The sequence below is a fragment of the Sceloporus undulatus genome, chromosome 3 (assembly GCF_019175285.1).
Source record: "Sceloporus undulatus isolate JIND9_A2432 ecotype Alabama chromosome 3, SceUnd_v1.1, whole genome shotgun sequence".
NCBI classification, from domain to species: domain Eukaryota; kingdom Metazoa; phylum Chordata; class Lepidosauria; order Squamata; family Phrynosomatidae; genus Sceloporus; species Sceloporus undulatus.
Genome location: NC_056524.1, coordinates 960,422 through 985,685, shown reverse-complemented (window position 1 = coordinate 985,685; position 25,264 = coordinate 960,422). Strand labels below are relative to the sequence as shown.

Here is a 25,264-nt window from a genome sequence, read left to right as displayed (position 1 = left end):
TGAAAAATACTCAGTGTTTTATTCAAGAGCCTGTTCCAATCAAAATATACATCTAGCAGTACAAACCATCACACACATACTTTCATACACATACACGCATGCTGAGTCACAGCAGCAACAGTGCAGGTGGCAAGGAAGATGGGAGGACATGCCATGCCAGGTAAGACAGAAGATTCAGCATCATGACACTCCTCCAGCTTTGAGTCTCCCCTGTGGTAGGATTGGGAGCCATGGCTTCTGGCTCTCTTTCCCATGGTGCTCCTGTGAACCAGCCTCTCACCAGCTGGCCCTGAGCAGATAACGCCGGCACGCAACCGGCTCCTCTCTTCCAGGTCTTCTTTGAGACAAGAGGGTCACCCACTGTGACCCACATCCAGCCCTCTCCTCTGGCCCTTCCCAAGAGTTCCCCTCTACTGCTTCACAGACCCATGGGATCAGAGAGTGGTGCCTCTGCATCCCCCTCCAGCCTCCTGTCTGTTAGTGGATTCTTTCCCTTGGGATTCTGGGTCCATTACTGCTGGCCCTTTGCTGCTCGGAGAGGCCCCTGGTCCTAGCAGATGCTTCCTCTGTCTTTCTCTTGCTTGCCTTGGATGAAGATCTGATAGGGCTCTGAGGAGGAGAGCGGCTATCAGTCCCCTTCAGATGTGCCTTTGCCACCAGAAACTGGGGGTCTTGAAGTAATAACACTGCATGCAGGCTGTTTGGCTCCTGTGGTTGCTCTTCTGCTCACTAAATACCATTTTTCATCTTCCTCACAGAGTTCCTATCCACATCACACGCTCACATGTGCAAATCTCAAAGGCCAGCCCTTCTCCTCTTCTACGGAGCCTGGCTTGCCAGTGGAGCCCAAGCCAGTCTCCGTCCAGCAGCAGCCAAGGCTCCCAAATGTAAATGCCTGCCCCCTTGGATGCTCTCTCTGCCTCCCTCTGCTCCTGCTCTGGGAAGTGTGGGGAGGCTTTAAGGATTCCCACCTCCCAGGATTGCAGAGGGAGACACAATTGAACAGTCCTTAATTTGTCTTCATGCACACAACAGGCAGCTCCAGTGCAAGGAAGAAAAGTTGGTTGGAGGGGTAGGAGAGGAGACAGAGAAATGGAGGGGAAGAGATGTTTTTGAAAAGATTCCCCCCCCCCCCCAAGACATGTGGGTCCTGTGGGCTGGCAATTCTGCCAGACTGGGCAATGCAGTTCATAGAGGCCTCCTTTGGTCAGGCAGGAAAATTCCCACCTGGAGGGACCCCCCTGCTGTAACTGCAACCCAGATCAAGGGGGACAGGCTCAGGGCCTGGGGAGGAGTTGCTGCAACCACTCATCCTTACTGCTAAGGACTGGAAGCTGCCCTCCACTCCCATGCCCTAGCTCCCCTTCTTTGCTTAAATTTACCCTCAGAGCTGTAGATTTTTACCCGCACAACTCTGGGAGCTGCAAAAGCGTTGTTTTTGACACATTTACCCCGGTGCTACAAGCAGGTTCTGACTGTTGGACTTCTGTGGGAGAGGTGTGGTGAAAAGACTCAGCGGGTGGGTGTCTCGGCCTTTTCACCACTCCACTGGTCCTGACCTAGCAGCAGGGGGCAGTTTGGACTGTCATTATTTCAAAAAGAAGATTGTCCCCTTTCTCTGGCTGGCTGCATTTTCCGCTCCAGCTTGGGAAGGCGGACATCTTGGGATATCTTTCGGCCCATTTGCAGAGTTCCTCCTGGAGCTGTTCCAAGGCCCATCATCAGAAGGATCCACAGCTTCCAAAAGGCAAGGCCTCCTCCCGAAGGACTTCTGGAAGGACACCCGAAGGTGGGGTAGCCGTCCGAGGTGAGGTCGCTGCTAGAAGTGCTTGTCTTCCGGTTGAGAGCTGACCACCAGCTCCTTGTTGCCAAAGTCCCACCAGGCTGTCATGTGGAAGGCCATGTTGGAAAGGACCACTAGGTACTCCAGGAAGGCAAAGATGGTGTACACTGGGAAAGGAGAGCAGAAACACAAAAACACATGTGGGGCTATTTTCAGCAGAGCTTGGACAAAGGCGGCTTAGCAAGAGTGGAAATCCACAGCTGGCCTCGTGTGGGGCTGAAGGTGGCTGGGGCCCCAAGAAAGAAAGGAAGTCTGTAGCTTGGGAAGGGTAAAGAGGCAAGTTCTCACCGAAACATATGAGGGGATCCTTGGGAGTTTAGCTGCCACTAGCCAGGTGGCACAGATAAAGGAGAGCCCAAGCCTGGAAGTCCTAAACTCTGATCTTCTCTCTTGTAACAATGGAGACCAGGCCTTCCACTGGGCTCAGCACCACCACCTGTTTTTTAACTTCAATGCCCAAAATGCCTGGGATTCTCGAAGCTGAAGTTGGAAAAGGTAACTTTTCTAAATTCCAACTTTCATCACCTCCAGTTGGCCAGAGCCTAAGATGAGGAGCTTATTTGTTCATCCACCACCCTGAGGCCCTTGTCATATGTCATAAGGAAGCATGGAAATGAAGTCAGGGGTGTCCTGCTTCCAGGATTATGCTTCCCCCAAAGTGGCCATGTTGTGGTGGGCAAGGAAAAGTTACAGTCTGAAAAAGCAACTTTTCTGAAGTCTGCCCCTCACTATGTTGTCACCTTTGCAGCAATATTGGAATGCTCTTACTGACCTTTTAGTGTTCTACAAGGTTGTGGGCAAAGTGACCAAGCATGGGTGGTTTCATTGTTTAGACAAAGTACTGTCTGAAAAGCACCAAGCAGTGACCGTCAGCAATGCAAAAACCACCCAGTTGGCCAGTGCTGGGCAAATGAGGCAGGTTCAGGAGCTGCTTTTATGCCCCAGAAGCCTCTGGGGGCTACAAGAAGGACTTCTGGGAAACAAAGCAAAAACCCAAGGGGTTATAAGTCCAGTTCTGGTTCTCAAAAATGGATGTTTTGATTGTTGCACAGCACAAGGAGAGCACAGAACCCTTTCTAAAGGTAAACTGTTGCACCCAGAGGCTCCCAGGAGCATCAGCTCACTCTTATTTTGCACCAGAAAAAGGTCACTTTGGGGATTCTGGAGGTGTCAAGGGCCACACAAAACAAATCTTCAGAGGGCCCCACATGCAGACCTTCCTGGCCATCCTGGTGGTAGGCATCATAAATAATAGGGTCAGCAATACAGACACCTTGAGAAAGGCTTACCTCCAGCCTCACAGTACCAATTGTGGCGAAAGTAGAAGCAGACGGCGATGGAGAATGCGACGAGGTTGAAGAAGAAGAGCCAGCACTTCCACCTGTAGGACCTGCGCTCCTGCAAAGGAGAGAGAAGGCAAGAAAGAGAGGCAGTGAGGAGGGGGATGCAAGGGGCAGGGGCTCCACTAGCCCCACACAGCAGGATCTTGCCCACCTGCTTGTCCATCCTGCAGCCTCCGCTTCCATAGAGGCATCACTCCTCTGGGGCACAGGCAGAAATGTACTGTCCGGATTTGCACTGGGAGCCCAAGGAGAAAGATCTTCTGAGCTGGCACAGAGTGACTGCTGTATCAAAGTTTGTTGTTGTGCATCTTCAAATTCTTTTGAATTTGAAGGTCCCTAAGGGGAATCTATTTGTGCTGTTTTCTTGGCAATATTTGTTCAGAGGAGGTTTACCTTTGCCTTCCTCTAAGGGTGAGAGAGTGTGCCTTGCCCAAAGCCTCCCAGTGGATGGCTGAGCAGGGATTTGAACCCTGGGTTCCCAAAGGCTTTGTCTAACATTCAGACCACTCCACCATGCTAGCTGTCAAAAATTAGCCAGAGAAGTCGAAGGCTTTCATGGCCGGCATCCATAGTTTTTTGTGGGTTTTTGGGGCTATGTGGCCATGTTCTGGAAGAGTTTCTTCCTGACGTTTTGCCAGATTCTCTGAAGATGCCAGATGCCACAGATGCTGCTGGCGAAACCTCAGGAAGAAACTCTTCTAGAACATGGCCACATAGCCCCAAAAAACCACAAAAAACTATTAGCCAGAGAAGCTTTGCCAACATTGCCTACCTTTGAGGATGAGAGAGTGTGACTTGCCCACAACCCCACAGTTGAATCTTGGTCTCCCAGAATCCCAGCCCAGCTGTGAAAACACTAGACACACTGGATCTCAACCCCCTCCCCCTTGCAAGGACCCCCAAAGCCCACCCCAACAACTGCAATGGCAATGCTGGACGTGGCCCTTCCCACCCCAAGGCCAGGCAGCCGTCTCTGCCCACAAGGCGCCCGTGGCTAAGGACAGGGAAGGAGAAAGCATCCCTCTTTGGGCGGGTTCCCTGTCTCAGCTTTTGGTGTGTGTGGAAACGGAACACCAGAGGAAGAGAAGAAGGAGAAGCTGCAAGGAGGTTTCCGTCTGGGGAGTAAGCCCAGGAGGGAAGGCGAGAAACGTAGGAGGGGGAACTGAGAAAGAGGTACTGGGACCATCATGGTTCACACACTCACACACACACTGGGTGGAAGGAGGCCAGGGCCTGGCTTCTGCCACTAGGAAAGCCTGCAAGCAGGGCTGTGTCCTGGACAGAAAGGGGATGCATTTAGTAGAATCCTAGAGTTGGAAGAGACCCCCAGAGTCTCCAGCCCCCGACTGCCTTGTAGGAAGACACCATCCAAGCACTCCTTGTGACAGATGGCCATCCAGCCTCTGTTTACAAACAGCCTCCAAAGCAGGAGACTCCTCCACACTCCAAGGGAGCACTGTCTTCCACGCTCAAGCAGCTCTTACTGTCAGGAAAGTCTTCCTAATGTTCAGGTGGAATCCCTTTTCCTGTAGTTTGCATCCATTGCTCTGTGTCTTAGGACCCAAACAGACAGGCCAAAATAAAGCTGCTTCAGGTCACTTTGGAGGTATGCTGTTTAAATGACATGCACATTTTGAGAGACCAGAAGCTGCATCAAAGCTGCACTCCAGTCCTTAGAACTGGAGCATGGCTTTGGCGCAGCTTCTGGACTCTTCGAAGGCATGCATCATTTAAACAGCATACCTCCAAAGGGACCCGAAGCAGCTTTATTTTGGCCTTTCTGGTCAGGACCATATTCTCTGGAGCTGCAGTGACAATTTGGTCCATCATTCACATCACATCCTTTAAAATACTGAACCATGGCTATCAAATCACCTCTCAACCTACAGGAAAAGAGATTCCAGCTCAACATTAGGAAGAGCTTCCTGGTGGTAAGAGTTGTTTGACAGTGGAATAAAACTTTGGAGTGTGTTGGAGGCTCCTTCTTTGGAGGTTTTTTTCCCCTCAGTGCCAGGGAAAGATTCTGGCAAGCTTTCTAAAAAGGACTTTCAAAGGGTGCTGTTTTTCAAAAATTATTTTAACTTTATTGTGATGATATTGGGAGTTTCATTTTCCTTTAATGCTGTATGCTTTAACTACATTGTCACAAGAATTATCTTTTTTGTTAGGAGAGAGTGGAGAAAAGATAACTCTTGCAGGCTTTGAAAATGAGATAAATTCATGAAGTACGTCTGGTGGGTTCGGTAATTAATACGTAACGGCGGAAATTTAGCCGAAACGTGTGCTTACACTCCTGGAAAGAAAGCAGGGACTCCGTGGTAGTAAGAGCATCTATTGGTTTACTTCATCTGTACCCAACTTTTTCCCCAAAGGAGCTCCCAGGGAGAGCAAGAAAAAACCTTCCCAATAAAATTCAGAAACAATTACAATTACCACATAAAACAGAGCTTTACAAACTTTAGTATGTTTTTACCATGACGTTACACTATTTTATGGCCAGTCCATGGCAGAATGGGGTTGGACTGGATCAGGGCCCTTGTGCTGCTCTCTTCCAACTCTGCGCTTCTATGATTCTATGGTTTTAATTGTTTTAAACTTTTATTGGGAAGTTTTCTGGTGTTGTTTTTATTTTTTAAATCTGGAACGCTTCATGAATTTGCGTGTCATCCGTGCGCGGGGGCCATACTAATCTTCTCTGTATCGTTCCAATTTTAGTATATGTGCTGCCGAAGCGAGCACGTTTTTGGGTGTTTTTTAAAAACTGTATATGGAGCATCTCTGTCCCCACAACAACCCTGCAAGGCCTGGGGAAACCCCCTCCCCTCCATGTGTCAGGGTGCTGAAGCTCTAAAAAAGCCCCAAACAGGACTAGTTAGACACGACAGCAGTTTCCATTTGCCTCTATCAAGACCCCCCCCCCATTTCCTTTGGGGTTGCAGCAGATTTTGCAATAGTTTCTTCTTTTTTAAACAAAGAAAGTGAGAGAGCTTTGAGCTGAACTGATAAAAACAGGGAAAGAACAACAGCCATGGAGCTCAAAGCGGAAGAAATCGAAACTGCTGTTCAAAGCAGAAGAGCTGGACGGCATCAATACAGAACAACCAAAGACTTGAATCCAAGCCAGACGCCGGCACCAAGGAAAAGCCGTTTCAAGTCTATTAATAGTAATAATATGCAAAGTGTATGGTTTTTAAGCGCTTTTATCTTCCTAATTGTATTTTAGTCTTTTAACAAGTGATTTGCTTTAATATGGGAATAGTTTAATTCTATTTCAATGCTTACTTTTGTACGTTTTTAATTCTATTGTGCTTTTAAATTGCAAGCTGCTTTGAGCCCCAATTTTGGGGGGAAACCAGGATATAAATAAACACAATGGGCTCTTGGTATCCATCCATTATGGTTTGGTTCCAGGACCCGCCTTGGATACCAAAATCCATAAATGCTCAAGTCCCATTGAGGGGTTATTATTATCATTACTATTACTATTACTATAGTGGGCCTTTGATATCTGCTGGGGTTTGGTTCCAGGACCCTCCATGGACACCAAAATCCATGGGTGCTCAAGCCTCATTAAATGCAATGGCAAAGTAAGATGGTGCCCCTTATATAAAATAGCAAAATCAAGGTCTGCTTTTTGGAATTTAAGTAAATTTTAAAATATTTTCAAACCATGGATGGTTGAATCTGTGGATACTGAGGGCTGACTGAATAATAATAATAATAGTAATAATAACAATAATAACAACAAGTCTCCCATCTCTCTTTTTTTAAGTTAGCTGCCACCTTTGTGTCTCTGCTGCTCTGTCTCTTCTCTGGTTGCCCTTTTTGCACAAATCCAATGCCAGCCCCTTTGGCCTTGGGTTCCTCCTTCTTTGAAGGCCTTGTCCTTTGGGGTCTGCTGGCCTCCCCATCAGTCAAGGCTCCTGGGGATGGGGGTACGATGGAAAACGTAGGGCACTATGATTTAAAGCAAATAGCTGATTGGGTTATATGACAGTCGTTCCCGTTTGAACCTGGGTCTGATCCTACTTGGATTGGTTTCTGTTGTGATAAAGCAAGGCAAAGGCAAAAAACCCGGTTTCCCCAGAGTCGAGTTTCCTAGCAGTTCTTTTGAAAAGGATCAATTCCAAAGCATGTTGGTCAAGTGGGAATGACGGATCTGAATTGCATCATTCTGGAGGAGAGTGACTAATGGCAGAGGGGTGTTTACCGTCCCTCCTCAGTTTTGGGTAGATCCACCCTTCCCTCCCCCACCTCCCAGCGCTGCCTTTGTGCTTTTGGTGTGACCGACGGGCGCATGATTCTTTTGTTAAAAAAAATAAAACCGATAGAAGATTCGATTCATTGGCTTTGTAACTACTTGCAGATACCCAGGCGATCCAATGGCAGCTCATAGTCAGGCAGGTAGTTGCAAAACCAGTGATTAAAACCAGGGCTGCTGCTTACATCACTGATGACGCACAGGTGATTGACAGGCATTCTGAAGCGGTGCAAGCTAGTGGGGATGACAATCGTGCCAAAAAAGAAGCAATTACAAGAGGATAATGAAAAGATCCACTTTCATAGTGGGAATGACGGTCCTTTTGGAATCAATTTACCAACACGGAGTGAAGGCGAATTGCAAACTGCTTTAAATGTAAGTGGGAATGAGCCCCCAGGTTTGCTTCTGAATGAAAACTGCCAAGGCAAGCAAAGGAAGTAATTCTGGGAGGTGAGAGTTCACACAGGAAGCAATAGGAGGCATGGTGCTCTTGGTGCAAGGCGTGAGAAAGTGCCTCCTCCTACCACAGAGTTCTCCCACCAATCTCCCCCTGCAAGATGGCAATGGCCCCCTGCCCTGGGAGATTGCTCCCAACCATGCAAACCCAGCCATGGCCAATTTCCATTCAATTTTTGCCTGCAGTCTCTCTTTCAAATCCTCCACCTCTGCTTCCTTCCAGCTGCCAGGTCTCTGGGGTTGCCTCCGTCTAACCCACATGAACCTCTTTCCTCACCCGACCACCACGCTTCCTGCCAACGGCACACACTTCCTTGCTGTGCCTCCTTCATATGCGCTGTGTTGACACAATGTCTTTCCCCAAATGCAAAATTCAAGGTGGTTTTCAGAAAGAAACAGAAGCAATAGAGTTAAAACACAGAAAAGCCAGTATTAAAAGGGAACTAAACCATCAACATTAAAAACAATTTTAGCACAAGCAACTGAAAATAACAAAAAGCTGAATAAAAACAGTACAATGAAAACAGTGCAGTATTGAATACAGTAGGTCCTAATTATCCTAAAGGAACCAACTCCTGTCTGCTGTTGGAAGCTAATTAAAACAATTCAAAAAGGATGTGGAGAAACCGGAGCCATGATCTGTCCAAAGGAGAGCAACTAAAATGGTGACGGGCCTGGAAGCCATGAAGCCTTATGAGGAAGGACTCAGGGAATTGCTGGGGATGTTTAGCCTGGAGAAAAGAAGGTTAAGAGGGGATAAGAGAGCCCTGTTTAAATATCTGAAGGGGTGGCATGTTGAGGAGGGAGAAAACTTGTTTTCTGCTGCTCCAGAGAATAGGACCCGGAGCAATGGATGCAAGCTGCAGGAAAAGAGATTCCAGCTCAACATTAGGAGGAACTTCCTGACAGTAGTAATAAATATTTGAAGGGATGTCATATTGAAGAGGGAGCAAGCTTATTTTCTGCTGCTCCAGAGAATAGGACACAATGGAGCAATGGATGTTATTGTATATTTGTGTTGCAAATGTTCAGATGTGACATTGATTGCTAAAGTTTTAAATTGGTTACAGACTGATGGCCAAAAAGTCTAGGCCAGAAAACAAACTGTTCAAGGAGGACGGAACAAGACAAAATGTAAAGAAGACATGTTTTCTGTTTGCACTATGATTGGTTCCTATGTTGCAAAGCAACTTGTGGAAAGAGGCTGGACTAAGGAGTTGCATCGTGGGAAAGACTGATGTTATGTTCTAGTGTTTTTTTCTGAGCCTGGAGCCTGAAGGAGTAAGCCATGTTGTACAGTTGTAGCTTATTAGCTTGTGTAAATAGCAATAAGAAATAAAGCCCTCAGCAATGAGAGAAATCCTGCTGGAGTTTGTTTCTTTAACGAAGCAGCTGTTTCCCTAGGCATTGCTCCAGCAAGCTGACGCCTGTGTTGGAGATTGCTTTGGTCCTGAGTTCCAGAGGAGCCTGCGTCTGCATCCAGTTGGTACCAGTTTGGAACCACGAGGCAAGAGGCATCACCCAAAACAAATTTTTCTAACAATGGATCCAAGCTAGAGGAAAAGAGATTCCGCCTCAACATTGGGAAGACCTTCCTGACAGTAAGGGCTGTTGGACAGTGGAAGACATTCCCTTGGAGGGTTGCTCCCATGGGTCTCCTCCTCCTCACCTTCCTATTGATATCCCACCTTTCTTTCTAATACTACCACTCAAAGCAGCTTGCAAAAGTTAAAAGAAGCGCAGTTATTAGCAGAGATACAAGTAAAATACTGCTAAGATGCAACTGAACCACTCATACATCTTTCTTGACATTAAGCCCTCCAACAGGATGTGAGAGCACTCCATCTTGTGCCCCACAACAGGTTAGGTTCAAAGTATAGTTTCACCTGCTCACACTGCTTTTTACCTTCTGTACATAGGCTGTGGTCTCGACCCACTGTAACACACATTTGCCAAAACGGACTTCTCTGTGTGCACTGGCTGGCTGAAAGGTGTGCCCCTGAACATGTGCAAAGTGCTTTCCTTGCCCTCAATCCATGTCCTCAGGAATCTTTAGAAAGAAGGAGGGGTCCCCCTATTTTAGGGGTTGCAAAGGTACTAGATCACATCTGATCTTGGAAGGTAAGGGGGAGGTCAGCCCTGGTTAGTACTTGGATGGGAGACCACCAATGAATACCAGGTGCTGTAGGCTATATTTCAGAGGAAGGAACTGGCAAAACCATCTCAGAGTATTCCTTGCCTCAGAAAACCCTATGGAATTCACAGGGTTGCCATTAGTCAATGGGTGACGTGAAATATGTACTTTTGTTGCTTGTTGACTTTTGGCAATCCTGTGAATTTCACAGAGCTTACACACACCTCAAAAGCAGACAAGTGGAAAAGAAGATCATAAGGACGTGGCAAACCTGGCACCTGCTGCCCTCTGGAGGCATGCTTTTATGCCAGAGCCTTATGTGGAAAGAGCCTTAATTACAGCTCTACCTCAGTTCACAAGGCTGACCTGTCCCTGGGCAAGATCAGAAAGCGTAAAGACATACAGTACAGGAACTCTGAACACTAAAGTGGGATCCATTCAAGCCATGAACTGACAGTGAAGGAAGCGAAAAGGAAGAAAACCAGCTCATTTGAGGTCTGGTGCTGGGGAAGAGTACTGAGAATACCATGGATGGCCAAGAAGACAAAGATATGGCTCCTGGAACATATCAAGCCCAAATTCACTGTAGAAGCCAAGAAGATCAAAATGGAGGCTGTCATACTTTGGCCACATCATGGGGAAAAATGAATAACTGGAAAAGGCAATAACGCTAGAAAAAGTGGAATGTATATTATTATTATTATTATTATTATTATTATTATTATTATTATTATTATCTTTTATTTATAAAGCGCTGTAAATGTCCACAGCGCTGAGGAAGACCACAGGCCAGGTGGCTGGACTTGATCAGGGAAGACCTGGGCCTGAAGGACCTGAGCAGAGCAGTGGAGGACAGGGAGGCCTGGAGAAGTCTCATTCACAGGGTCACCATGAGTCAAAGTCGGCTTGAGGGCAGTTAACAAGAGCAACAAGCTGCTTCCTTGTGCCTGCTTACGTAGGCAATGTGCAGGGAAGTACCCTGTGTTGCCATCACACCCAAAGCATGATTGCTAGCATGTGACAGAGTTGTTTCCTTATGCATCGTCAAGCTTATTGCCTCTCTGCTAACAATGCTGCACCTTCGCCTGAAGGTTCATCCACAGCCCATATGCTTTCCAGACTGGAAGCAGAAGGAATCCTATTGTTGAACGCATGGGAAGAAAGTCTTTACCATGAGAATCCTTTTCTACCCAGTGAGGAGAGGCTAAGGAATAAAGGAAGAGAGGAAGAAAGAAAGACAGTGGTAGCAGCCAACAAGGAATAAAGCGAGCTCAGTTACAGCTGGAATCCAGTTTCATGGAGCTAGTAATTCAGTTATTGTATTATTATCTGCTTTATTCTGAACCAGACTGAGCATATTCTTTATGAAAAGGTAGTACAAAACACTTCCTCGCCGCCTCCTCGGGGGGGGGGGGGGGGGGGTGATAATTATTGTTTTCCAATGAGCCAGCATGGAATAGTGATTTGAGCACTGGACTACAACTCTGGAGATTGGGGTTCAATTCCCTGTTCAGCCATGGAAACCCATCTTGGACAAGTCACACACTCTCAGCCTCAGAAACCCCCACAATAGGTTTGCCTTAGGGTCAGCATAAGTCTGAAAGCACTTGAAGGCATACAACAACAAAAACAACAACCCAGAGACCCACAGCAAATCTGTGGCCATTAGATATACAATTGCATATTTAATATTCTTAATGTTTTTATCTATTCTGCTTTGTCTCAGGGGCTGTTCTGTTGAGAGGCCATGTATAGACAAACGCTTCGAACAAAGAAACATACAAAATTAAGTGAGTGACTGGTAACTGAAGAGAAAGACAAACAAAAAGGGCACCGTACCTCAGGACTTACTGTGTGCTTCTTGGTCATTCGCCACAAAATGCAGGTCAGGAACATGTGGCTGAGGGCCGAAAAGATGAAGAGAATGAAGGCGCTTTCGTGGATGACTGTGGCGACAAGAGAAGAGGCAACCCAAGTGGTAAGCAAGGAAGCAGCCACTGAAAGTTTCAAGCCATTCCAGGACAGACTGGAAGGGAGGCAGATCTCGGCATCCAGCCCCACACAGAAGCAACAGGCAAATACTAGGATCCTATTATTAGGATAGAGCCAGAGTGGCATAGTGGTTTGACTGTAGGATTAGGACTCTGAAGAACAGGGTTCATCGAATCATAGAGTTGGAAGAGACTACAAGGGGCATCCATTACAAGTCCATTCTGCCATGCAGAAAATCACAATCAAAGCCTCCCTGACAGATGGCCATCCAGCCTCTGTTTAATTTGATTCCCTGCTCATCCATGAAAACCCATTGGGTGACCTTAGGAAAGTCACACACTCTCAGCTTCAGGGGAAAGCAATGACAAACCTCCTCTGAATAAATCTTGCCAAGAAAACTCTGCGAGAGGGCTGCCATACAGTCCAGTCCATACTCTCTCACCTCAGAGGATGGCAATGGCAAACCCCTGTGATGAAACTTGCCAAGAAATCTCCTTGATATGTTCACCCAGAAACGACTTGAAGGCACACAGTAACGACAACAACAATTAGGATCCTGAGTTGAAAGGGGCCCTCAGAGGCCATTGAGTCCAACTCCCTGCTCAGTGCAGGATCTCCAAGTAAAGCATCCCCAGCAGGGAGCTTTCCAGCCTCTTTTGGAAGACATCCAGACCTCTGCAATGAGCCCTGGGGGTGCTGTGGCCACTCACTCACAAACCACAATTTTGTGAGTTCATTCCTAGCCAGGGGCCCAGGGTCAACTCAACCTTGCATCAGGGACATAGCCAGGGGGGGGGGGGGGGTTCTTGGGGTCCGGACGCTCCCTTCCATTAGAAAAATGAAAGGTGTGTGCTGCTGCGCTGCCGCACTCAAGCCCCATTATAATGGTGGCACTTAATCTGGACCCCCCCCTTCCTAAAATCCTGGCTACGTCCCTGCTTGCATCCTCCTGAGGTCGCTAAAATGAGTACCCAGCAATTAGCTTACAGTTGTAAACCGCTTAGAGACTGCTTAGTGCGGTATGAAGTGGTTTATAAAAGAAGATGCTATTACTATTGCAATCTGTGGTTCTCTCTAGGAATCTATATGTCCACCTGTGCAACTTATGGAAAAAGTTGCCCATAGAGTTGCATTGGAGGACCTAGAGATTCTTCAAATAATCAAATCAACCAGCATGGCACCAGGTATCTTGATCCAGAACGGAGTAGTTCCAGGTGTCTCCAAGGTTCTTCAGTGCCAAACACTGACACATGTTACTGCTATTGCCTAAGTTTTATTGGTGGCTAATGATGCAGCAGATGCTACACAGCTGAGAAACACCCCAACCCTTTTGCTGTTGAGGTCCTGCATCTTTGGGGTCCTGCATCTGCAACTTGCTGCTGGGGTCCTGCTGTTGGGGTCCTGCATCTGCAACTTTGAACCAGACTTACCCCTGACCAAGCAATCAAATCAAATCCCTCTTGCTGGACATATATGGGCTCTTGGGTTGGCGTGTACTCTGCCCCCCACTGCAGGCTGAGGCCAATGGAAGATGGGTTATACAATGCAGAAGCAGATTAAGAAAATTACAATGTGTAAGCATGGCTCATCTTTCCCCACAGTTATGAGAACTGTGCAAGTGGGATGACAACAGAAGAAAATTATCTTTTCCCAGCCTCAAACTGTCAAGCGAATGCAAAAAGCAGCCAGCAAAGTCAGTAATACAAACAAACCCTTTCACATCACTGTGAAAGGTCTTTAAACAGAGGCTGGATGGCCATATGTTGGGGATGCTTTGATTGTGTATTCCTGCATGGCAGAATGGGGTTGGACTGGATGGCCCTTGGGATCTCTTCCAATTCTAGGATTCTATGATTCAACTGGACAATGGCCATGATGCTCGCATGGACTCCGAAACCTTTTTCTTTGGAGGCTGTTTTTAAAGAGACACTGGATGGCCATCCGTTGGGAGTGCTTTGATTGTATGTTCCTGCGTGGCAGAAGTGGATTGGACTAGATGGACCTTGGAGTCTCTTCCAACCCTATCATTTTATGATTCTATGAAACTCGTCTGCCTAGTGGTAGACGCTTGGCTCATTACCCCGGGTAAAGACATTCAGGACCCAAGGCAGGCACTTACGGTAGTTCTCTGAGGAGGAAACGTAGGTGAGCAGCAGAAGGGCCACATTCTCCAGCAGGTTGAGGGCAAAGGCCACGTTGCAAAGGCAGTGGTACCGGGGGTGAGTGCAGTGGCAGCTGCAGTAGTAGCCCCAGTAGACCACTGCAACTAGGAAGCGGGGGCCGGAATGCAGGCCAATGCAGAACCGCCAGACGTACCGCTCAGGCGTGTCCCCACCGATGGCAGCGCTGATGGAGGGGAGGTAGTTGGGGACCTGCAAGTGGGGAGATGGGGAAACAAAGACCTGTGTCATTTCAACCATGGTCATGCTGCTGGCGCTTCTGGCCCACCCCTCTCATTCCTTCAGGCACTCACATGCTCTCCCACAAAAGATTTGTAGCTGACATCCTAGTCCACAGCACTCAAAAAAGCCCTCTCTGGACTACAACTGGGGGATTCTAGGAGTTAGGTAAAAGTAAAACTTTTCAGAGCTCTGTATGTGCTGGGTGACCAAGACCGCATTCTCTAACATCCCTGACCACCCACCATCAGGTCCTGTAGAGGATAAACAGCAACTTGTTTATCCCAGGTCATTCTATGTGGTCAAATATTTACTGGCCTTGATGGGGAAGCCTTATCAAGCCACACTTCTTAGTCTATTGTTATGCACTCTAAATCTCTGAGGGGCACGACATCATGATACTCAGCTCCCACACCTGTCTGGTTACCTCAGATACTACATCCCTGCTTACATCCTGCTGCTCCAGAGACTAGGACCCAGAGCAATGGATGCAAACTCCAGGAAAAGAGATTCCACCTCAACATTAGGAGAACTTCCTGAGAGTAAGGGCTGTTCGACAGTGGAACAAACTCCTTCCTTGGAGTGTAGTGGAGTCTCCTTCCTTAGAGGTCTTCAAGCAGAGGCTGGATGGCCATCTGTCGGGGATGTTTTGATTGTGATTTCCTGCATGGCAGAATGGGGTTGGATTGGATGGCCCGTGCGGTCCCTTCCAACTCTATGATTCTATGATCCATCCCTCCATCCTTTTATTTATACCCCACCTTTCTCCCAGATGGGGATTAAAGATAGCTAACAAAAGGGCAGAAAATACAATAAGACACATAGGGTCAAAAACATACAAAATTAAGGTTAATACAATATTAAATAACATCCACCCCTCACTTGGTTTAAACTTATTTAAGTTTACAGACCCATGAGGTCTGTATGGTCCTCTAGAGAGGCTCTTCTGTTAATCCTTGAATTCTATAGTTGGAAGATATCCCAAATGCCATACAGAGCTATGTCAGATGGCCATCCAGCCTTTCAAAGAAGAGACTCCACAACACTCCAAAGCAGTGTCTTCCCCTGTTGAACAGATGTTAGTTTCAGGAAGCTCTTCCTGACGTTTAGGAGGAATCTCCTTTCCTGTAGTTTGAATCCAGATATGCCTCTGAGGTCCACTCTTGCAGCCCTGAAGAGCAGGGCCTCTAGTGTGGTGGCACTTATTATGCTGAATGCTTTCCCCTTAGAAATTCAACACATTCCAACTAGCCTTAACTTCCGACATATGTTTAAAACAGACTTATTCAGACAAATGGTTCCTGTTGTGTCATACCTAACCTCTGCTTCATGAACCACATGAAAAATGCATATTAACTCATGTGTTGTGTATTTATGCACTGCTTGTGTTTTACTGATGTATATCAGGATGGACAACTGTTCTGGGGGGTGGGGTGCTCTCCCACCCACCCAGACCCCTACAAGCAAAGAGCAGATGTGACGTGACACCTCATTTTAAAGGCCTCCTTTACACTGCACAATTATAGCAATTTGATACCACTTGTAACTGCCATGGCTGCATCCTCTGGAATCCTGGGATCTGTCGTGTTGTGAGGTATTCAGATTTCTCCAGCGCAGAGCTCTGCTACCTCCCCAAACTACCACTCCCAGAATTCCATGGGAGGCAGCCCTGGCAGTGGTATCAAAGTGCTGCAATTGCTCAGTATGTAAGAGACCTCGGGGGGGGGGGGGGAGGGGGGAGACAAAATTTATCTAGGTAAAAAATAAACTGGGCAGCTGGGAATTTGGGGCATGTCCTGGGGATTCCCTGGCTGGATCCCTGGTTTACATGTTTTAAAAATCTGGGCTCTAAGCAGGAAGTAAATATTTGTAAATAAGTAAATGGCAGGACTTACCCCGCAGTGAGTGGCAGTGGCTTCATGGAAGTGAAAGAAGAGAGACCAGATCACGCAGAAGAGGAAGCCAAAGAGTGGGCAGCAGACTGTGCCCACCGCCAGGGTGGTGAAACGGAGCCGGAAGAGGGTCCTGTCCCGGTCCAAAGGCAGAGGCAGCTGGAACATCCTGCTCAGCCTACATGTGGGAGAAAAGACAGGCTTGCTTTCATGATCCTCTTAAAACACAAAGGGAGGAGAAGAACATAGCACTCTCCACATGTTGCTGGACAATACCTTCATTCGCTCCTGGCTAGGGCTGATGGGAGTTGCAGTCACACAGTACCTGGAGGGTCATGTATCCTCCAGCTCCACCATGGAAGCAAAGGGGAAAAGAACCCTGCCTGTTAATTCTCAGGTTTGCAGAAACACAAACAATGGACATTTATCTGATTTTCAGGAAACTAAAGGTGGTCAGCCCTCTCTCTCTCTCTCTCTCTCTCTCTCTCTCTCTCTCACACACACACACACACACACACACACACATATATATATAGAGCCCTAAATTCTCCCCTCTAGAGCATTGCACAAGTAAACATCTCTTTTTAGACAAGGTGCAATTCTCTAGCCTTCTGTAACCCATCCAGAGCCTCTTCCCCCACAGAAGATGTCAAGGTGGGGAAGGGGTGCTACTGCTGCTTACCAGTTAGGAGGAGAGAAGCGTGTCATGCCCTGCTTGCAGAACGTGAGAACTGACTCAGAGACTGAAGCAGGGAACCTGTTTGGACCTTCTGCTGAATCAGAGCGGGTGGTTCCAGAGCCACAGGTTTCAGATACAGACCTGAGTGCAGGAAGCTCTAGCAGAGAGTCCTGCCCATTCAGTACAGAAGACCACTTACCCCTACCAACTGTCACCCAGCGGAGATAACAAAGGGAGGCTTGAGGAGGTCTCAGAGGATTTATAGGAAGCAGCATTTAACAAAGCAGCAGCTGCCTTGAGCCGCTGAGCTATAAATTCCCAGCCCTGCCCTCCAGGAACTGTCGGAGATTATGATGTGATGTTCCTGACTCCCCTTTGTGTTCCTGAACTCTGTGCTTGACCTGAACTGTGTTTGTTGACTCTGATACTGTTTACCTGACTTGGACATTGCTGAACTCTCTTGCCAGACCTGAAGCCAGTGAATGAACTGTTTGGGACTTAAGGCTTTGTTTGCAAAGCAAAGTAAGTGCTGGACTGCAATGTGCTCTGTTACTTTCATAGAATCATAAAATCATACAGTTGGAAGAGATCTCAAGGACCAGCAAGTCCAACCCTGACATGCAGGAACTCACAATCAAAGTACCCCCAACAGATGTCCATACAGTCTCAGTTTATTTTGCTTGCTCATTAGCTGGCACCATGTCTTGGCTATCAGCTGTGTAAAAACTAGCCTTTGGTTTTGGAGGCCCAGACTGTGTTTGGACACAGAGAGGGGAGACAGTTCAAACAATGAAGATGTGGCTGCTCTGAGGGGAAGGAAAATGAGGCCACACTCCATCTGTGAGTGCATGCTCATTTCTCCCCTTTCCCAAGCTGAGACCAGCTGCTTTTCCGTTATCTAAATTGCCTCCTCCCCTCCCCTCTCCTTGTCCTCACCATCATGATTATCATCACCATCAGGAAACCCTCCTGGAGCTTGACAGGTTCACAGAGGAGGACACAGAATTGTGTGAGCAGAGCAATATCCATTGCTTGTTTGAAATATGATCTTGGCCATTCCTGAGCCTTGTAAACCTGGTGAACCAGATGGTGAGAAAAAGTACCCATGTCCCCCAGAAGCAAGAGAAACCTGGACTCACCCTCTGGGCAAATGTGTGCAGCGATTCCTTAAGTCAAGCACTTGTTCTTCACCTTAGCCAAGAAAAGCTGAGACTGTGCATTCTTGCCTCCAAGTCGGCCCTGTCAGACAGAGAGCTAGGAAACAAACAGAAATGGTGCTTGATGTTTACATAACTAGGCAGGTGTGACTGGGTGGCAACTGGCACAGGTTCTTCTCCGAAGATGAGTTTCCTTCACCCCCAAAGACACCCCACTGGAAAGCTCTCTTTAGGCAAAGTCTTGGCCCTTCGGACTCACAAGTGGCAGGCAACGTCCCAGGCTGGGCTGTCTGTGAATTCATTGCCACAGTGGCAAGAACTGTGGCTCTGAGGAAGGACAAGCAAGGGAAAAGGTGTGCCGTGGATGTGGGGAAGTGAATACATGTACACCATTGCACACTTTACCAGAGGCAGAGTGTGTCAGCAACCAGCATTCATTGATGGCATCAGCACAGCAAGGACTTCTATGGTGCCTTACAGACGTTAATGAACTTCATTACATGTTTTAAAAAATTTAAATGAAATTCATTTTTTTAATTTCCATTTTTAAAAGTTAAATTTGATGGAAACCCAATATAACAGAAGCTGGTTTGTTGCAAAGCAACACAACAGCTACTCGTACCATCTTTATTTCAAGAACCTCAATCCAGTAATGGACTGGATGAGGGCAAACAAGTTGAAACTTAATCCAGACAAGACAGAGGTGCTCCTGGTCAGTTGGAAGGCAGATCAGGGAATAGGGATCCAGCCTGTGTTAGATGGGGTCACACTCCCCCTGAAGACACAGGTTCGCAGTTTGGGGGTAATCTTGGACTCAGCTTTAAACTTGGAGGCCCAGGTCTCTGCTGTGACCAGGAGTGCTTTCGCACATTTAAAACTTGTGCGCCAACTGCACCCGTCCCTTGAGAAGCCAGATCTGGCCACAGTGGTACATGCCTTGGTTACATCCCGTTTGGACTACTGTAATGGGCTCTACATAGGACTGCCTTTGAAAAGTGTTCAGAAAATTCAACTGGTTCAAAGAGCTGCTGCCAGGCTGTTAACAGGCGCTGATTACAGAGCCCATACAACTGCCCTGCTGAAACAGCTTCATTGGCTGCCAGTTCGTTCCCGGGCACAATTCAAGGTACTGGTTATATCCTACAAAGCCCTACATGGCTCAGGTCCACATTATTTGGCAGACCGTTTCTCCTGGTATGAACCTGTCCGGACTCTGAGATCCTCTGGAGAAGCCCTTCTCTCCATCCCAAAACCTTCACAAACACGTTTGGTAGGGACACGAGAGAGGGCCTTCTTGGTGGCTTCCCCTGGACTCTGGGAGTCCCTGATCTCCCAGGGAGAGAAGAACGGCTCTCTCCTTGATGGCTTTCCGACGACAGGTGAAGACCTACCTGTTCAAACAGGCATTTAAGGAATCACTATAAGAACAGGCAGGAATGTTGGACTAGTTTAATCATTCTGTTTAATGCATGTCATTTATCTATTTATTTTTTAAACATTTTAATTGTATTTTTTGTTTGTTTGTTTGACTTTTAATTGCTGTGAAGCCGCTCTGAGTCCCAGCCCTGGGAAAAGAGCGGGATATATATATATATATGTGTGTGTGTGTGTGTGTGTGTGTGTATCAAGCAAGCTACAGTTTTGTGTGGGAGTATTTGTATATAGCCTATGTGTTTTCTCTAGGTTGCGGTGGTGGTAGTGGATGTGGCTTGAGTTTTTTTTCTCTGAATATCACTAGGTTAGCCTTCTGTAAAATAGGAACAATGCTCTGCGGGGATAAACATGCCACCTGACATTGTTGTGTTGTATTGTGTTACAACAAGAGCCTTCCCCAAAGATTTCAAAACAGAGGCAGGCTCATATGAGAGAACACAGCCCTTCAGATCAATGGACTTGAACCATCTAGGTCACCAACAGCATTTAGATTTGTCTGGAAACAGGCTGGCAATTCAAGTGAGGGAGTTGTGTGGTCGCAGTAATCTGCCCCAAGAAACCATCTGACTGCTAATGTTTGTACCAACTGAAGTTTCCAGGCACACCTCAAAGGCAGCTCCTCCGTGTCTGTTATTGCTGTGTGCCTTCACATTATTTGCAATTTATGGTGACATAAGGTGAACCTATCATGGGGTTTTCTCAGGTGTAGGTTAAAGTAGTCCAAACAGGATTTAACTAAGACCTTTTTTTGCCATGACCAGATCACACATCTCCAGAAACAGCTGCAGTTGATGCATTTGTTTTAAGTGCGAACATGCATTTCTAGCCAGTGCTGAAACCAAGATGTCTAGGCTCAGGTCTGAATCCAGGAGTCCAGCTAAACTGGACAAAAGAGGGAGTGTAACCCCATCCCTATCCCCAATCTATTTTTTGCATGCCCAGCATCTATTTGTTCACCCTTGTTGCTGTGTGCCTTCAAGTCATTTCTGACTTATGGCAACCCTAAGGTGAACATTGGAAGCCAAGGTGATAAAAAGGTGTACTTTGGCCATATAATGAGAACGCACAGAACCCTGGGAAAGACAATAACGTTAGGAAAGGTAGAGGGATGAAGAAGGAAAGGAAGCCCACATACCGGATGGATTGACTCAGTCAGAGGGGCTACAGACATGGGATTGCATGAACTAAGCAGAGAGGTGGAAGAGAGGGGTTCTTGGAGGTGTCTCATCCACAGGTCACCAAGAGTCGAGGTCGACTCAGAGGCAGATAACAACAAAGTCATGGGGGTCTCTTGGCAAGGTTTGTTCAGAGGCTGAGAAAGTGTGACTTGCCCAGGGTCAGCAATTAGGTTTTCATTGCCAACTTGATTCCTAGTCTCTAGAGTCCAATACCCAACACACTATGCCATGCTCTGCTAACCCTCCTCCAGTCCATTACTGACAACATTACCAGTCTGGAAGTGAAAAAGTTTCTTTGCATTGAGGTGAGAAGGAGAAATGTGCCATCAGGACTGATGTCTAGAGTGCTAGTTACCTGGCTTGGCATAACATCCCTGCCAAGACTGATACGTGGGCATGAGCTGGCATGCAGAGTCTGGAATCTGTCTGGAAAGGAAGGCAGGAAGGGCTACAGCCTCCAAACGCACTCAGAATGTAATCTGCCTAGGCAACCTGGCCTCACAGAAAGCCTCTAAGATCAAGCACCCAAGGAAGCCTATTTTGGAAAAACAAGGAGTATCGCTCCAATTTGCCACTCCAGTTAAGATGGCTCCTTTACTAAGGGAAAGAGCTGCACTGATTAGATTACTGGCTGTGAATAATTCCACGGAAAGAGCTTGACTCCCTGGGGCTTTGAGCAACTGGCAAGGAGGAGGAGGAGGAGGAGGTGATGACCCCGAGCAGCCTGTCTGGCACAGAGAAGCTCACAGCCTTATGGCACCTGAAAGAGACTATCAAGAGGTTTTTATTTAGCACAAGCTTTTGCAGACTTCCTCAGCTGCATGGTGTGTCTCTTGAGACTGCTCTCCCTGGTTAAATGTCATTACACATTAGCCCTAGGTCAAGGGTGGGCAACCTCTGATGATCCAGAGGTTCTTGGGCTGCAATTGTCACTGCCCAGGTGAGGTGATGGGCTGGATTTTTATTGTACTGCAACCCCAGCAGCCTCTAGCCAGCAGGGCACAGTGGTGAAGAATGCTGGGCATTGCAGTCCAACAACATCTGGAGGGTTGCAATGATTTCAACCCTGGTCCGAGACAATGCTCTAAAGATGCTGGTGCACAAATCATAGAATCACAGAGTTGGAAGAGACCACAAGGGTCATCCAGTCTGACCCCATTCTGCCATGCAGGAAATCCAAATCAAAGCATCCCCGACAGATGGCCATCCAGCCTCTGTTTAAAGACCTCCAAGGAAGGAGACTCTATCACCCTCCGAGGAAGGAGTGCATTCCACTGTCGAACAGCCCTAACTGTCAGGAAGGTCCTCCTGATGTTCAGGTGAAATCTCTTTTCCTGTAGCTTGCATCCATTGTTCTGGGTCCTGTTCTCTGGAGCAGCAGAAAATAAGCTTGCTCCCTCCTCAATGTGACATCCCTTCAAATATTTAAACAGGGCTATCATATCCCCTCAACCTTCTCTTCTCCAGGCTAAACATCCCCAGCTCCCTAAGTCCTTCCTCATAGGGCTTTATGGTTTCCAGACCCTTCATTTTAGTGGCCTTCCTTTGGACATGCTCCAGTTCTCAACATCCTGTTTGAATTTTGAGGCCCACAATATTCCACTTGGGGCCTGACCAAAGCAGAATAGAGTGACATTATTATTTCCCTCGATCTAGACACTGTACTTCCATTTATGCAACCCATTACTGTCTCGATGAGATAGAATCATAGAATCATAGAGTTGGAAGAGACCGCAAGGGCCATCCAGTCCAATCCCATTCTGCCATGCAGGAAATCCAAATCAAAGCATCCCCAACAGATGGCCATCCAGCCTCTGCTTGAAGACCTCTAAGGAAGGAGACTCCACTACACTCCAAGGAAGGAGTTTGTTCCACTGTCGAACAGCCCTTACTCTCAGGAAGTTCTTCCTAATGTTCAGGTGGAATCTCTTTTCCTGGAGCTTTCATCCATTGCTCCTTTGGGTCCTGTTCTCTGGAGCAGCAGAAAACAAGCTTGCTCCCTCTTCAATATGACATCCTTTCAAATATTTAAACAGGGTGATCATATCACCTCTTAACCTTCTTTTCTCCAGGCTAAACATCCCCAGCTCCCTGAGTCGTTCCTCGCCATGAGTCGGAAACGGATTGAAGGCACACGGCAATGGCAAAGTCCCAAAATGGGGGAAAGGTGGGGTATAATAAGAATATAGTATGATGGCCAACGGTCAGATTCTGTTGTATTGTAACCCCGGCAGCTGCAAGCCAGCAGAGCACAAAGATGAGGAACGCTGGGCATTGCAGTCCAACATCTGGAGGGTTGCATTGATTTCCACCCCAGGCTGAGACAATGCTCAAACAACCCTGGTGCACAAATAGGACAGTGCTGCAGAAATCTCCTGCTGTGATAACCATGGATTTGCTTACAAAGGGCCCAAACTCTAGGTCAGGAGACAGACCCCTCTGGAAACTGCTGCCAGTCTCAATAGGATCACATGTGGGACGCTGGCAGTTCAGAGAGAAGGGAGCCCATGGCATCATCAGGCAAGGAAGAAAGGCTGGCAGGTTGTGCACTATCTCCTTTATAGCTATGTCCAAACATTTCCACACTACTTTGAATTAGTGTTTTTAAGAGGACTGCTTATTTAATAGCTTAAAAAGAAACCTTTTGTAAAGTCGAAGGCTTTCATGGCCGGCATCCATAGTTTTTTGTGGGTTTTTTGGGTTATGTGGCCATGTTCTAACAGAGTTTCTTTCTGACGTTTGCTGTCTTTCTGACAGATCTGGCGAAACGTCAGAAAGGAACTCTGCTAGAACATGGCCACATAACCCAAAAAACCCACAAAAACCCTTTTGTGTCATATATTGGTGGTTGTGTTTTTTTTACCTGTATCAGGTGTATTCTGTTTTAACCTTTGCTGTGAACAGCCTTGGAGCCCATACTGGGAGAAAGGTGGCATAAAAATAGACATTAAAGCAAACAGGCAGACCAGCGGTTTGAGCAACCCCAAGGTAGGCCCAAAACACACTGCAGAAATAATCCAGTTTGACACTGCTTTAACTGCCATGGCTCAGTGCTAGGGAATTCTGGGAATGTAGTTTTGTGAGACAGTTAGCCTTCTGTGTCAGAGAGCTCTGGTGCTGCAACAAACTATAAATGCCAGAATTCTGTAGCACTGAACGGATTATTTCTGCAGTGTCTTTTGGACCTTAAACATACTTCCTCAGAGGCTGACAAACAACCATAACAAGCAACTCTTCCAGAGGAAGGCTTTAAACCGGGGCTGCCTCCGCTGTGACACCGAGGCCTGTTCCAGGCTGCCAAAATGAAGCTGCTTTGGGTCTCTTTGGAGGGATGCTGTTTAAATGATGCATGCATCCTAAGAATCCCAAAGCTGCCCTCCAGGGCTTAGGAATGGAGTCTGGCTTTGGCGCGACCTCCGGACTCTTAGGACCCAGGCATCATTTAAACAGCATACCTCCAAAGAGACCCCAAGCAGCTTTATTTTGTTACCTGCCATGCCTCACTGCTATGGAATCCTGGGAATTGTAGTTCACTGTGGCCCCACCAGGGCCCTCTCTGACAGAGGCGGCTAAATGTCTCACAAGCACTACATATCCCAGGGTTGCCTAGCCTTGAGCCGGCGCATTTAAAGCGGTCTCAAACCGGATTATTTCCTTAGTGTGCTTGGAAACAAAGGCTGCATCCGCACTGGAGCGATAACCCGGTTTGGTACCGCTTTAACTGCCCTGGCTCAAGGCTATGGAATTCTGGGAGTTGAAGTTTGTTGTGGGCCCGGAGCAGAGCTTAAGGAAGGAAGGCCCCACAACAAACTCCAACTCCCAGAATTCCATAGCCTTGAGCCAGACAACAAGTTTAAGCGGTGCCAAACCGGGTTATTTATTGCTCCAATGTGGATGCAGCCCTCTCCCCCCCCCCCCGCGAGGCCACTCACCGCTCCGACTGGAAGCCTCCAGGGCGAGCGCCGCCTTCCTTCCCGGGCGGGAAGGCTCCAAGCGGGGCGGCGTCACATTCAGGCCGCCTCCCGCTTCTCTTTCCCTCCTCCGCCGGGCCTGAGGGCGGCCCAAGTCCCCCTCCGTGGCTCCGCGCTTCAGCCGCCCTCAGGCCCGGCGGGGAAGTCGAAAACAAGGCGCCTCCACGTTCGCCTCAGGACTAGGGCCTGCGGCTGAGTTCTGCCTCGCTGTGAGGCCACCCAAGTGAGGCCTAGTCGTGCTTTATTGACCACTAACAGTGTTGAAGGGGATAAAGGCCTTTTATTTGTTTCACTTCCACACTTGGGGCGCGTCGCCTGGAATCGAGTCCGCCCCCGTTGAGGGCAAGGCGGAGGACTCATTACCACAGCAGACGCTTTGAGGCCTACTTTTGTAGTCAAACGGTTGCTACAAGAACCCAGGCCCATCCTGATTGGCCCGGGGCCGTCAAAGCCTGCCCTGACATCATTTCCCTTTAATGGATCCGGAAGTACTTTAACCCCCTCTTTTCTCTTTTCCCTACTTTG

General features: G+C 47.6%; 1 protein-coding gene and 1 non-coding gene across 5 annotated transcripts; both read right to left on the bottom strand.

The window, feature by feature from the left end:
* On the bottom strand, window positions 1-25,149 carry PGAP2 (post-GPI attachment to proteins 2). Of its 4 annotated transcripts, none has more exons than XM_042458126.1 (7): window positions 24,701-25,149; window positions 18,139-18,253; window positions 16,324-16,498; window positions 14,149-14,401; window positions 11,889-11,983; window positions 3,133-3,241; window positions 1-1,950 (listed from the first exon to the last, which is right to left on the bottom strand). In XM_042458126.1, exons 3-7 carry the CDS (start codon window positions 16,486-16,488, stop codon window positions 1,820-1,822), a joined length of 753 nt encoding a protein of 250 aa, XP_042314060.1. In that variant the 5' UTR covers window positions 16,489-16,498; window positions 18,139-18,253; window positions 24,701-25,149; the 3' UTR covers window positions 1-1,819. The 4 variants fall into 4 exon arrangements, with proteins under 4 accessions (XP_042314060.1, XP_042314057.1, XP_042314058.1 ...); XM_042458123.1 differs by having other exon boundaries at window positions 11,877-11,983; window positions 24,701-25,147; XM_042458124.1 differs by lacking the exon at window positions 24,701-25,149 and adding an exon at window positions 21,124-21,982 and having other exon boundaries at window positions 11,877-11,983.
* Window positions 5,819-5,925, bottom strand: LOC121927431. The gene has a single exon (XR_006103205.1). It is a non-coding gene; the product is annotated as a U6 spliceosomal RNA (small nuclear RNA).
* Window positions 25,150-25,264: the final 115 nt, after the last annotated feature.